We start from the raw sequence: 13,700 nt of genomic DNA, 5'->3' as shown, positions 1-13,700 counted from the left end.
CTAGCCTCTGGCAAAAGACCTCTCGGACACCCCCAGCTGCGCTACAAAGATGTCTGCAAGAGAGACCTCAGAGAGGTAGACATCGAGCTGAACAACTGGGAAGAACTAGCAGATGACCGCAGCAGATGGAGGCAGAGGTTACACAAGGGCCTTCAGAAGGGCGAGATGAGGATCAGACAGCTAGCAGAGGAGAAGTGAGCGCACAGAAAGCACACTAAGGACTTGCCAGACACCCACCACATCTGCAAGAGATGCAGCAAGGACTGTCACTCTTGTGTGGGTCTTCATAGTCACAGTAGATGCTGTAAATGAAGTCCTCAATTGAAGCTATAAAGGGCGCGATCCATAGTCTATGCAGACTGAAGGATGCCTACTACTCTGCTAACAGGTCTGACAGGCTTTTTCAGGAAGCAGAACCATAGAACATAGACAGGAAGAGGCAGGTGGTAGCCCAAATTTGCAGGTGTCCTACCTTACTGCGTATTCTGCATATGGGTAAGGAAAGCCTTAATCACACATATCTTTCAATGTACTTTTAGTGTGTCTGCCTGTGAGTCTGTCCATCTGTGTGTCTGACTCCTCCTAAACCTAAAAGCTAGGATCACCAAATTTGGCATGCAGCTTCCTCCTACCCTAACTTAAAACAAAGTCACAGTTTGGTAGTGCTAGGAATATGGGAAGTGCCAGGAATGCGAATGTTTTCCAAAATCGGGAAAGGGAAGGGGCACAGAGAAGAGACATGCTATGCTGCACAGTAACCACCAGGAGCAGTGAGCTTGAGGGATAGCTATACTACTAGCTATAGTAACCACCGGGGGTAGTTACACCACCAGGAAAGTGACCACCTGAGGACAGAGCTCTGCATGGCCAGACAGCAGACCTGATAAGTAGGCCCCCTGTCCCAAACAATGCTGGACACTGGGTCCACCTCCCTACACCCCTTGGGAACACCCCTAGAGTGGGGCAATGCAGCCTATCCCCCCAGAAACCCTTTCCTCTCCCAAAGACCAGCTGCTGGCAGTGGAGTTGGGGAGCCACTGGAGACCAGGGTCATCCCCTGAGTTTTGCCCCCCAACAAACTGCAGGTTGGGGAGGCAGCTGGAAGCTGGGGTCTGGAGTCTCCCTGGACCAGCTGCAGGGCAGAGGGGTGGGAGAGAGATGCAAGCTGAGTCCAGGCCCCAGAGACTTCATGCCCCCTCAACAACCCACAGGCCAGAGGGGGGCTGCTGTAGGGACAGAGGGGGCAGACTGAGGCTGGGTCTGGCTCACAGAAACTCACCCTCCTGACCACCTATAGATCATGGCGGGCAGCTGCAGGTTGGGGCTGCCCCAGAGCACCACCCTATTCCCCTGGACAGGCAGAAATGCAAGGGAGCAGCTAGGCCAGCCCCCCGAGCCCTGCCCCCAAGGCAGGTTGGAGGCTGAACAGTGGTGGCTGGAATCAGGGACAGATGCTGAGTCCACACCCTCAACAAGCTGGAGGGATCCTACACAGCCCTGACCCACTGAGTGGAGCTGCTGTCCAGAGACTGCAGCCCTGACACCTCCAGGAGGAGCTGCCAACTGCAAACCACAGTCCCAGCTCTCTGTGAGGAGCTGCAGCCCCAGCCATGCACCCCTCACTGCCCTGGAAAGCTTCCCCTCCCACCCTGGCCTCCCAGCTCTCTGCCCTGGGCCCCTGTTGAATCCTGCATGTCCCAAATCCTGCCCTCACTTCTGCATCCCCACTCCCTGCCCTGCATCTCCCTCCCCTGCTCTGCGCCCTGAATTGGCCACTCCTTGCCCTCACTCCAGCACCCTCCACCCCCAGCCTATGTCCCCAACCCCATCACCCCCTGGCTCACACTCCTTCACCCCACTCCGACTCCAGCCCCCAACCTCATACCTTTGCCCTGACTTGTGCACCCACATCTCTTGCTATGATCACCCCACCCCTTGCCCTCATACCAAAACTCCCTGCATTCTCTGCCCTGAGTTCCTGAACCCTCACAGTCTCCTGCCCTCACTCTTGTCCTGAGCTCCCAGTCTCCAGCCCTGAGCTCTCCCATACCTCCTGCCTCTCACTTGATTCCTATGCCCACATTGCCTCTCCTAATTCCCCAGTCCCCCTGCCCTGAGCCGCCCACAGATCCCAATCCCCTTCCTCAATTCATGTCCCCTGCCCTGAGCCCCTCCACACACCTTCCATCTCCCTGCCATGAGCCCCAACAATGCAGCAATTTTGTGTGGCATTTTTAGGAGGAGGTGTGATAACAAGGGTCACCTCCAAAGTTATGAACAGGGTCAGGAAGATACACCAGGCTTGAAAAGACATGACAAGGATGTGATACAAAATTATTTATAATCAGATGCTTTATTTTAGTCTTTATTAGTTTCATGAGACTAACTTCATCTACTCTTATTTTACTGCCTGTTCCACCTATACTGAGTATTTCTAGGGTGGATATGGGTGTCTGGGGTAGAGGTAGTACCTTTGACTCTCCGGCAGCTGCGCCTTTTCGGGTGGACGGAAGCACTCGTCCTCACCCACCACTCAACTCTCACAGCTGGCTCCTAGCAGCTGTTGTGCATTACAGCGATGCCATCCCCCGGGCAACTGCATCAGCTCACAGGCGAAACACAGTGAGGGAGGTCTGGTCTGTCTCACTTACCGACCTTATGAAGGGACTTGTTCCTTCTCCCTTCTAATGCACAGTCTCAATGGCAGACCAGGAGGTGTGGTGCTGCAAATCAACAACTCCTGTGAAGGCGGAGGAAGATGCTCCACTGCCTTGTGGGTTATCCTGGGAAGGAGTAAGGCTAAGGGAGTAAACCCTGACAGAAAATCCGGAGGGGAGTCCTAAAGCAGTTCTGTGTCAACTTCTGGCACTGTCCCAGCAACTCCTGCAGCTGAGCTGGTACCAAACGTAGAGGTTATCCTTTCCTTTGGACTATATCAGTAAAGCCGAGGGGCGGGGGCTGGTGTCTGGGCAGCGCAGGGTCTCCATAAAAATTGCCCAGGCTTGCACCTGGAGAGGTACTTCAGCATCATTTAACAGCGCTGAGCCAACACGGGAGGCAACAGATACCAGTTATAAGCTCTTGCTCGACTGGCGTAGAGAACGAGCACCAGGGGTTGTTTCCGATGGTGGGAGAGATCATCGCATCTCATTGGACAGTCACCGCCCGCCATAAGCTGGACAGCTCCCAGCCAGTAGGGTACTGTCCCGCCACAGTTCACTTGCCTCACTGGGTGCATGAGGCTTAAGGTTGCCAAACCTGACAAGTGACTGAAATGAGCACGAGACAAACCAACAAGAAAATTATTAAAAATCATCAAAGTTTCAAGCTTGATTGTTGGAATGTATGGACCATGCTGACCGGTTTGACTGAAGATCTTCAGGACATCAGTGACACTCAAAAGACCACTGTCATCAACAAGGAACTGAAGAGGCTCCAACTGGACATCGCCACTTTGCAGGAGATGTGACTCGCAGCTTCGGGATCCCTAAAGGAAAAGGACCACACCTTCTTCTGGCAGGGCAAAGCCCAAGAGGAGCCCAGGGAGCACAGTGTTGGCTTTGCCATCAGAAACACCCTTCTGCAAATGGTGGAACTAGTCACCAGCAGATCAGAAAGACTCCTTCAGGTCAAACTTCAAACCTGCACTGGTCCCGTCCACCTGATCAGCGCTTACGCTCCAACCCTGAATGCCACACCAGAAGCAAAGGACAAGTTCTATGACGAGCTCAGTGCTGCCATAGTGCAAATACCTGCTCGTGACCAATTGTACCTTTCAGGAGACTTCAATGCAAGAGCTGGAGCCGATCGTGACTCATGGGCCTCTTGCCTAGGTCACTTCGATGTGGGGGAAAAATGAATGAGAATGGACAGTGTCTCCTCAAACTTTGCAAGTACCACAATCTGTGCATCACAAACACATTTTTCCGAACCAAGCCACAGCACAGAGTGTCATGGAGACTCCCATGCTCGAAACACTGGCACCAATTAGACTTGGTCATCACCAGATGTGACAACCTCAAAAATGTCCTCCTGACACGCAGCTACCATAGTGCCGACTGCGATACAGATCATTCGCTAGTCTGCTCCAAGCTCAAGCTGAGACCCAAGAAGCTGCACCATTCTAAACCAACTGGAAGGCTCTGCATTGATGCCAGAAAGACGGCAAACTCAGAAAAAGCTGAAATGTTCAGAGAGACCCTTGAGGAGAATGTGCGCAGCAGCCCTGGGGTTGCTGATGCGACATCCAGATGGCAGCATCTGAGGGACACAATCTACAATACAGCCCTGTCGGTGTTTGGAAGAAGAGCTGAAAACACAAACGACTGGTTCAAAGCTAACTCCGATAAGATGATTTCAGTCATCGAAAAGAAGTCCGCTGCACTTCTGGAGTATAAATGCTCACCGAGTCAGAGTACCCAGCAAGCACTCAGAGTAGCCAGAAAAACAGTACAACAGACAGCCAGGCGCTGTGCCAACAACTACTGGCTTAAGCTATGCAGCAGTATCCAGACCTGTGCTGACTCTGGTAATCTCAGGGGAATGTACGAGGGCATAAAGAAGCCAATGGGACCCATCCAGAACAAGACGGCACCTCTGAAATCCAAATCTGGTGAAGTTATCACTGACAAAGCCAAACAGATGGAGCGATGGGTCAAGCACTACTCTGAACTGTACTCATGTGACAACACTGTGGTTGATACAGCTTTCAATGCCGTCAAGCTCCTGTCAGTCACGGACGAGCTGGACCAGGAACCAACTGTGGTCGAATTGAAGAAATCTATTGACAGCACTGCAGTAGGAAAGGCCCCAGGCCAGGATGGTATACCATCAGAGGTAATCAAGTGTGCGTTGGATACCCTCCTGGAACCCTTACATGAGCTGCTGTGCCTGTGCTGGAGAGAGGGTGAGGTTCCACAGGATATGCGGGATGCCAACATTGTAACCTTGTATAAGAACAAAGGAGACAGAAGTGACTGCAACAATTACTGTGGAATCTCCCTTCGAAGTATCACTGGTAAATTGTTCGCTCGTGTCATCCTCAGCAGACTCTAGAAGCCTTGGAGTATTTCTATCGTGTACATTAATCTGTAATGCTATTTAAAATACCGTTTATTTGAGATGAGTGTTGAGGGTCTTTACGTTCCTTATATTTGGGAATGTGCCACTATTCAGGGAAGTCCTTGAGCACAGCTAATGGAACTTAACCACTAAAGCAAGTGTTTTCCTGAATTGAGACCTTTGTCCTAATTTTCTACTATAAGTAACAAACAATTGTCTGTAGAATAATGTATTGTGCTCCCAAAGAAAGCAGGAAATTACATTATTTCAGCACAAGGTCCCACAGGACTTCTTGTTGAACCCAGATTATACATCCTTCTTACAGAAATATTATACACGTGATTCATTTAAGCAAAGTATTAAGACTTAGAAACAGAAAAGTTAAGTGTTTTGGCTAGTTGGTGAATGGGAACACTCTCTGGCATATAAAAGATGAGTTTACTTATGGCAGTGTTCACACAAATGGCTTTACCCTGGTCTTTAAATCCCTTACAGAATGTGACATGTCTAGGGTTCATTGCATGAAAAATTGAGTTGCCAACTAAATAATTTTTTTAAATTAAGTGTCTGCTTCCTGCAGAAAAAAAAATCTCATCTTATACTTTTTGGTCAAAATTGCAAAATTGTGTTTGGGCTGAAATTTTTACAGTTCCACTTTTGGTTTTCTTCCTCAAATCTATGCACAGGAGAGAAATCTATGCACAGGAGAAAAAATTCTAAATAGCTCTGTATTTGGGCACCATACTGTGGACCAAATCTTGCTTTTAGTTAGCTCCATGTAAGTATGGAGTACAGTTGTTATGATTTTACTTAAATACCAGTGACAACACAATGTTATCCAGTGTTTTGAGAAAAGTAATATTTATGAGCTATGCTACTAGACATAGTCTTAAGGCATAGCACTACACAAATGGGTGGATTAACTTTACTATATGCTTTATTAGCCCTGTTAATTTTATGAATTATGTTTGGTAATTGTAATAATTTGAATACTCAAGATGAAGGAACTTGCTAATTGCTCTACTGTGGATATAGTGCCAAATACCCATGTTCTTTTTTTCAATACATTAATGAAATACTAAGATTAATTACTTTCAGAATACTAAAGGATGAGAACTGCTAATTGCAAGTTACTAAGAAAATGTATGTCTCTTGATTAATAAACCAAAGAGCTTTCAGCCTTTGACATAAAAATTTATACCCTCCAAGAAAAAAACAAGGGCAAGGATATATAACATTAAACCAACACACTATCAACAACACTTTGTTTTAATTATCTTTGGGCACAATTAATGTTGGCCCTTCAGTTCATTTTTCTTCTCAGACTGCTCATTAGACTATTTATGCAGATTAATTCTTGAAGCATTGGCATTTGCTAATACATGGTTTTTTACAAGCTACTGCATAAAGCTGACATAAGTGAGGAAACCTATTTCCTGACCTCTGAGACACAAATCCTGTTGGTCCATAATATTATGGGTTTTTTTTTCCTTCCAGGCAGTTTGCCATAATTGATAAAAGGTTATGACTTTATTGAATGACTTCTTATCAGCTGAAAGGACATAAAAGATTGAACCAGTCATGTTGACTGACTGAAAACAAGGCTAAGTGAGCTCAAATCAAACGAATTTAGAAAAAGAAATTTTCCAGGAAACTCAAGTTTTGTGTAGTATTATTGAGAATTAACCTTTAGCATATTTATTTTAGTGATATTTGTGAGTCTTAAAAGGAAAAATTTATTTGCAGATCTAACTGAAAAGACTACAATTTTAGGCTAAGCCCATGGTTTGTACTTAGATCTGAACACACCTATCACTGCTTATGTTTTATTTTTGTTTTACACATCCTCCAGGATACTAATATTGAACTTGATTTTTAATCAAATTGGGGTACAAATCAAGTGAGACTGTTAAATGTATTAGGAAACAGAAGGAAGATTTCCCTGTTTGCTTACACCAGAAATCTATAGCCTCAGTGACTGTGTCTTTATTCCTTCTTTTTCTTAGGGCTTGTCTACACTACCACCTTCCTTTGAAGAAAGGATGGTAATTAGGGTGTTGGGAGTTTACTAATGAAGTGCTGCCATGCATAGACAGCACTTCATTAAGCAAATTCCCCTTGAGGCAACTTTGAAGTTTTAAACTTCGAAGCACCGGCACGTGTCTAGCTGTGGCTCACCCACCGGTACTTTGAAGTGCTGGGGCAACTTCAAAGACCCCTTACTCCTCAAAATTTTGCCTATGCACGGCAGCACTTCATTAGTAAACTCCCAACACCCTAATTACCATCCTTCCTTCGAAGGAAGGTGGTAGTGTAGACAAGCCCTTAATCTCTACTCAGGCAAGACTCCAGCTGAGCATCTGTGTACTGTAATGCTGAACCACTGTATGTGAACCTGAATAGACCACAATAAACTGAGCACTGAATAAGGACTTCAATAAACTGAGCACTGAATAAGGACTTCAATTGTTGAGGCTGTTACGTCATACCTAATTCCATGTACCCTGAATTCAGGTGCATTCATGTTACTCAAGCGCATTCTCTTTGTCAGTCTATTGAACTGTCAGATTTCTACAGTTAAGAACTCCAAATATAGGAAGTTCTGCAGTAAACACCAGAGTGAACTTATGCCATTTTTATGATCGTTATTAAATCATGCATGCTACACGGGAATTACAAAATTAACACTTGAAACAAAGTCAGAATGACAAAAGTTTTAATGTTAATGGGTTTGACTAAGCCTGCAGCTTGAATTGAATTAAAATTATTTAAGAAGTTCTTTTAAAGGATGTATGATGCTTCACATTAGAGTGAGTAATTCCAATATGGAACTTTTTGCTCATCCTTGATAAATGAATCATGATAAAAAATACTGTTACTTAAGTCTAAGTGAATGGAAAAAGACAGTATTTATAACACATTGATTCAGTGCTACTATAAGAAGTGGTACCCTTTCATAGGCAGTTGTTTTATGTCTTACCTCCAGTGCTTTCAGTCGTTCTAACAGCAATTTTGTCTTTTCTTTTTCCTCTTCAGAAATACTACTTTCATTTCTTGAATCTTCATTTACTGCCACATGAATGTTTTCCATAGTTTCTTTGCATTTTCTATCCTCTTCTGACAGTTTTTCCTAAAAAGATTGATTTTTTTCCATTACTCAGATAAGCAGATGAAATTAATTATATGAGAGTAAATGCTTAGAACTCTCCTTTGAGAGACAATGGCCGTGTCTACACTAGCCCAAAACTTCAAAATGGCCATGTAAATGGCCATTTCGAAGTTTACTAATGAAGCTCTGAAATACATATTCAGCACCTCATTAGCATGCGGGCGGCCGCGGCACTTCAAAATTGATGCGCCTCGCCCCGACAGGGCACCTTTTCGAAAGGACCCCACCTACTTCGAAGTCCCTTATTCCCATCAGCTCACAGGAATAAGGGGACTTCGAAGTAGGCGGGGTCCTTTTGAAAAGGAGCCCCGCGGCTGCGAGCCGCGTCAATTTTGAAGTGCCGCGGCCGCCCACATGCTAATGAGGCGCTGAATATGCATTTCAGCGCTTCATTAGTAAACTTCGAAATGGCCATTTGCGTGGCCATTTCGAAGTTTGGGGCTACTGTAGATGTAGCCATATAGAGCTTTTCTTCTCAGAAAACCTAAAGATGAGCTCTATATAGCTCAAAAGCTTGTATCTTTCACCAGAAGAACTTGGTCCAATAAAGAATATTTACCTTCCTGGGACCAATATGGCTACCACAGCATTGCAAACAACATTTGAATTTTCTTTGCAAATGGAAAGAAAAAAAAAGAAAAATTGCACAGTGTTTGTGATCACAGTACTCAGAGAATTTCTGTTGAACTCATTATGGCCTCAGTGCTGCAATAGGTGTGACTAAGTGAACCTGTATACCCATCTGAATTCCCAGTAAAGTTAATGGGATTCTCTGCAGGTATAATAAACTGTCTTTTTCAGGGAGACAGCTGATCTGTCTTTTATATTCAAATTTGGCACATTAACACGTGGTTTGAACTGGGATGGGAATTTTCTGAGTCACTATGGGGATTTGTTTGCATACTTGGCTTAATCTAATTCTTGACCTTCCCCCCTTCTTTCTACCCCTCTACTCTCTGATTTCTTCACCTTGATCATTTTTTTCTGATTTGTCCTCCTTGATTACTGTTTTTGGTTCCCTGCGCCTTAAATATTGAGTCTGTTCTGATACGTCTATGGTCTGAAGAAGTGGGTCTGTCCCACGAAAGCTCACCTAATAAACTATTTTGTTAGTCTTTGAAGTGCTACTTGACTGCTTTTTTGTCTTTTTCAGATTATAGGACTGATGAAACCGAACAAAGCAACTTTCATTCACTTTGGCCGTGTCTACACTAGGCAAAAACTTTGAAATGGCCATGCCAATGGCCATTTTGAAGTTTACTAATGAAGCGCTGAAATACATATTCAGCACCTCATTAGCATGTGGGCGGCTGCGGCACTTCAAAATTGACGCGGCTCGCCACTGTGCAGATCATCCAGACAGGGCTTCTTTTCAAAAGTACCCCGGCTACTTCAAAGTCCCCTTATTCCTATGAGCAGATAGGAATAAGGGGACTTCGAAGTAGCCAGGGTTCTTTTGAAAAGAAACCTGTCTGGATGAGCCGCACGGTGGTGAGCCGCGTCACTTTCGAAGTGCCGTGGCTGCCTGTATGCGAATGAGGTGCTGAATATGTATTTCAGCGCTTCATTAGTAAACTTCGAAATGGCCATTTGCATGGCCATTTTGAAGTTTTTGTCTAGTGTAGACTTAGCCTTTGAAAGTTGTTGGCCCAAGACCTTTGCTTCAAATACAAGTGCTCAGCCACTGACATACCAAGACAGTTTATCTAGGGACAACTAACATCAAAATTCATACAAAATTTATGGCATCTTTCTTCATCTAGCACACCAATTGGTCAACTGTGATTGACTGGTCTATCCTGGGGACTCTCTCAGTTGATTGTGACCTCTGGTCATGCAGCAGGGCTGCTACTAAGGTAGGCTTGCTCCCTGCCTGCACTGGCCTCACATTGTTCCCAAAAGCAGCCAGCTTGGGGCTAGGAATCTCAGCACAGCTCCTGCCTGCAAGCACTGCTCATGCATCTCCCATTGGCTGGGACAGGAGAACTGTAGCCAATGGGAGCTGAGGTGGCAGTGCTGACAGAGAGAAGCACTGCATGGAGCCATGTGTCCCTCACTCCCAGAGTCACAGGGGCATGTTGGCCACTTCTGAGAGTGGTGTGGGCCAGTGTAGTCAGGAAGCCTGCTTTAGTCAACCTTTAGTCAAGCCTGCTTTAGCCTGCTTGCAACAACCAAGAGCTGCCTGCAGTAAGCGTCACCTGGCACGAGGCCACAACCCATAACTCCTCCCAAAGCCAGAACTCCCTCCTATACCCCACCCTACTCTTGAATCTCATGTCCCAGTCCTGAGCCTCCCATTTGAACTGGCAACCCAAACTCCCTCCTGCAACTTGACACTCCCTTGACCTCCCTCCCAGAGCCAATACCCTGACTCCCCGCTACTGTTCTCCAATCCAGAGCACCCTAACACACTGCAAATCCTTCAGCTTCAGCCTAGAGCTCACATTCCCCTCCCTAAACCTCAACCCCCTGTCCATACCCAGCAAAAGTGTGTGAGGGTCAGGGAAAGCGAGTGACGGAGAAGGTGGGGGATGGAGTGAGCAGGGCAGGGCATCAGGAAAGCGGTGAGGCCTCAGGGAAGGGGAAGGATAGGTCCTGGATTGTCGTTAAATTAATAGTGATCTTGGACACAAAAAGGTTGGGGACCACTGATCTAGTGCTTATTTCTAGATGTCCATATCGTGGGCTCAGAACCAATTACTTGGCTACTACTTGGATATTGATTTCAATATACAATTAAGGATAACATAAGAAACAGGAAGTTTTCAGAAGTGTTTTTTAAAAATAAATGGGGCTTAGGCTCTGAAGTGACATAGAGGGTTTTTAAAATTTTGCTCAAAATCTGGAAATTTTGCATTCAATTAACTTTACTTGATATGTGTGTTTGGTGTTATAACTTGTGAGGGGTGGACTTACTTTGTTTAACGTCAAGCCCTACAGAATGGCATCATCATTATTTAAGATAGATTACCTATTACTTCTAACCTCGCAAAAAGGATAGCTTGGAGCTGAGCTGCCCTAAGAGCAGGGGTGGACAATAATTTTTGATGCGGGTGGGACGCTCTAAGAACTTGGAAAGTTATTATGGGATGCACTCCTCCATGATATTAATGGTGGAGGTGCATGGTCTGAGATGGAGATTGGGTGCAGAAGAGAGTTTGGGGAAAGGGACTGGAGTGCAGGAGAGGTTATGAGCAGTATTTTCTCTAATTTTGTTGTGCATGTATGGACTGGGGGCACAGAATCTGGGAGGGGGTCAAGGTGCAGGAGGAGAAGCAAAGGATTTGGGTTCTGCGGGACAGTGGGGCAGAGAATTGGATGGACGGAGGGTCTGGAGTGCCAGAAGAGGTGGGCTTTGGCCAGGATACTTACCAGTGTAGCTCCTGGCCAGCAGCCCTTTGGGACACGTGCTCTGCCTGTTGCAGCCCCAGATGCTCAGAACTGCCCTCTGCTCTATGTGGTTCTGTGCTCCAGCTGCTGAGAAGAGGGGAAGGGCTCACATGCTGCCCCCGCCTCCCAGCAAAAATCTCTTAGCTCCTATTGACTGTAAACCCTACACTGGCCAATGGGAGCTGAGGCATTTTGCAATGGGGTGGGAGCAGTATGCAAAGCCTCCTCCTCCCTCCCAGCATCTGGAGCAGTTTGCTACATGGAGTTCAAGCCATTTAAAGTAGCAGCTGGCTGCCCTTTACCTCAGGCAGTCCATGGGCTGGATCTGGCACAAGTAAGAGAATATCAGGTATATGGCTTTGTTTTTAACTAATATGTGTAGCAGAAATAGGGAAAAGCCATGCAGGAGTATGATGGGAACTTTTCTCCCCATTGTTCCCCTTTGCAGCCATGCAGGCAAGGCCACAGCTAGCACTAATTAATTGCTGAGAATACATAGTGTGCTCTATGATGTAAAGAATAAATAGAGGACAAGGAATATCTTTATAATTTAAAATCTACAGCCCCCACAAAGACTCCTCCGCCTGTGTAACTTTCCACGCAAGGACAGACCCACTGAACTCACTACAGTTTTTCACCTATGGTAAATATATGCATATGCAGAATGGCTGTGGAGATTAACACCTAACCAAATGACTAAAATGAAGCACACATCTATTTTACTGAGGATAGGGGTATTAATGAGTGATTCAGAAACTTTATTTTATTTAAAGGTTGCTTTTGTTAAGTGTTTAAAGTGGGTGAGTTTCAAAAGAGAACCTGTGGAAAACATGAGTTTAAATATTGAACCATACCAAATAAGTTATGGCTTTCATTCCACAATGAGACAAAAAGAATGTGGCAAAAATGACCTGAGAGCAACAATACTAAAGGAAATGTGAGATACTGTGCAAAAGGGGCAAAAGAATAAGGAGAAACAGATACATGCATCCCCCTGCTCCCATAATACACTATTTTCCCTTTTCAAGCTGTCCTCATCAGGGAATCCATGTAAAACTTTATCAAGCCATTCAGGGAACACTCTGGTTATAATGAGAACAACAAGAAGTCTTGTGGCACCTTACAGACTAACAGATATTTTGGAGCATAAGCTTATGCTCCAAAATATTTGTTAGTCTATAAGGTGCCACAAGACTTCTTGTTGTTCTCGAAGCTACAGACTAACATGGCTACCTCTCTGATGTCTGTTATAATGACTAATCTTTGATGGAATGCCAGTATGTGTGACTCATTTAAAGACAAAATAAAACACAAATGAATGAAGCCTTGTAATGGAAGAACATCCTAACACCCATACAAGAGCATTCTAACTGCTGACTTCAGAAACTTGGTAAAGTTTCTGCACATCTACCTATATAATTTATGCCATCATGTGCCAGCAATGCCCCTCTGCTATATACATCGGACAAACTGGACAGTCTCTACGTAAAAGAATAAAAACGCACACAAATCAGACATCAGAAATGGCAATATACAAAAACCCGTAGGAGAGCACTTCAATCTCCTGGGCCATACAGTAGCAGACTTAAAAGGAGCTATCCTACAGCAAAAAAATTTCAAGACCAGACTCCAAAGAGAAATTTCTGAGCTACAATTCATCTGCAAATTCGATACCCTGAGCTCTGGCTTAAACAAAGACTGCGAATGGCTGGCTAAATACAGAAGCAGCTTCCCCTCCCTTGGTGTTCACACCTCCAGATCAACTGCTGGTAGTAAGCCTCACCCTTGCTCTGGCTTATTTATACCTGTCCCTGCAGATTTCCAAGACCAGCATCTGATGAAGTGAGTCTGTGCTCACGAAAGCTCATGCTCAAAACTTTTCTGTTAGCCTATAAGGTGCCACAGGACCCTTCATTGCTGTTACAGATCCAGACTAACACGGCTACCCCTCTGATACTTGTTAAAGGAGACTGTGTATGAAAGCATGACCCCAGATATTTCTGTACAGAGATGGGAACAATGTGATTCCTACCAAAGTAAATAGCAGAAATCAATGACTTTCTCTAATATAATGCTTAAA

At 45.2% G+C, this 13,700-nt stretch overlaps 1 protein-coding gene across 2 annotated transcripts in view; it reads right to left on the bottom strand.

Moving 5' to 3' along the window:
* NCKAP5 (NCK associated protein 5) overlaps positions 1-13,700 on the bottom strand; it is a 408,546-nt gene that overhangs the window by 194,542 nt on the left and 200,304 nt on the right. For both annotated transcript variants that reach the window (XM_075001775.1, XM_075001776.1), the window contains one exon: positions 8,042-8,191. In XM_075001775.1, coding sequence (XP_074857876.1) covers positions 8,042-8,191 — 150 coding nt within the window. The remainder of the gene's footprint in view (positions 1-8,041; positions 8,192-13,700) is intronic.

The sequence above is a fragment of the Carettochelys insculpta genome, chromosome 8 (genome assembly GCF_033958435.1).
Source record: "Carettochelys insculpta isolate YL-2023 chromosome 8, ASM3395843v1, whole genome shotgun sequence".
Classification (NCBI taxonomy): Eukaryota; Metazoa; Chordata; order Testudines; family Carettochelyidae; genus Carettochelys; species Carettochelys insculpta.
Note: the sequence above shows the minus strand (reverse complement) of the source record. Positions and strands in the feature narration are given on the sequence as shown.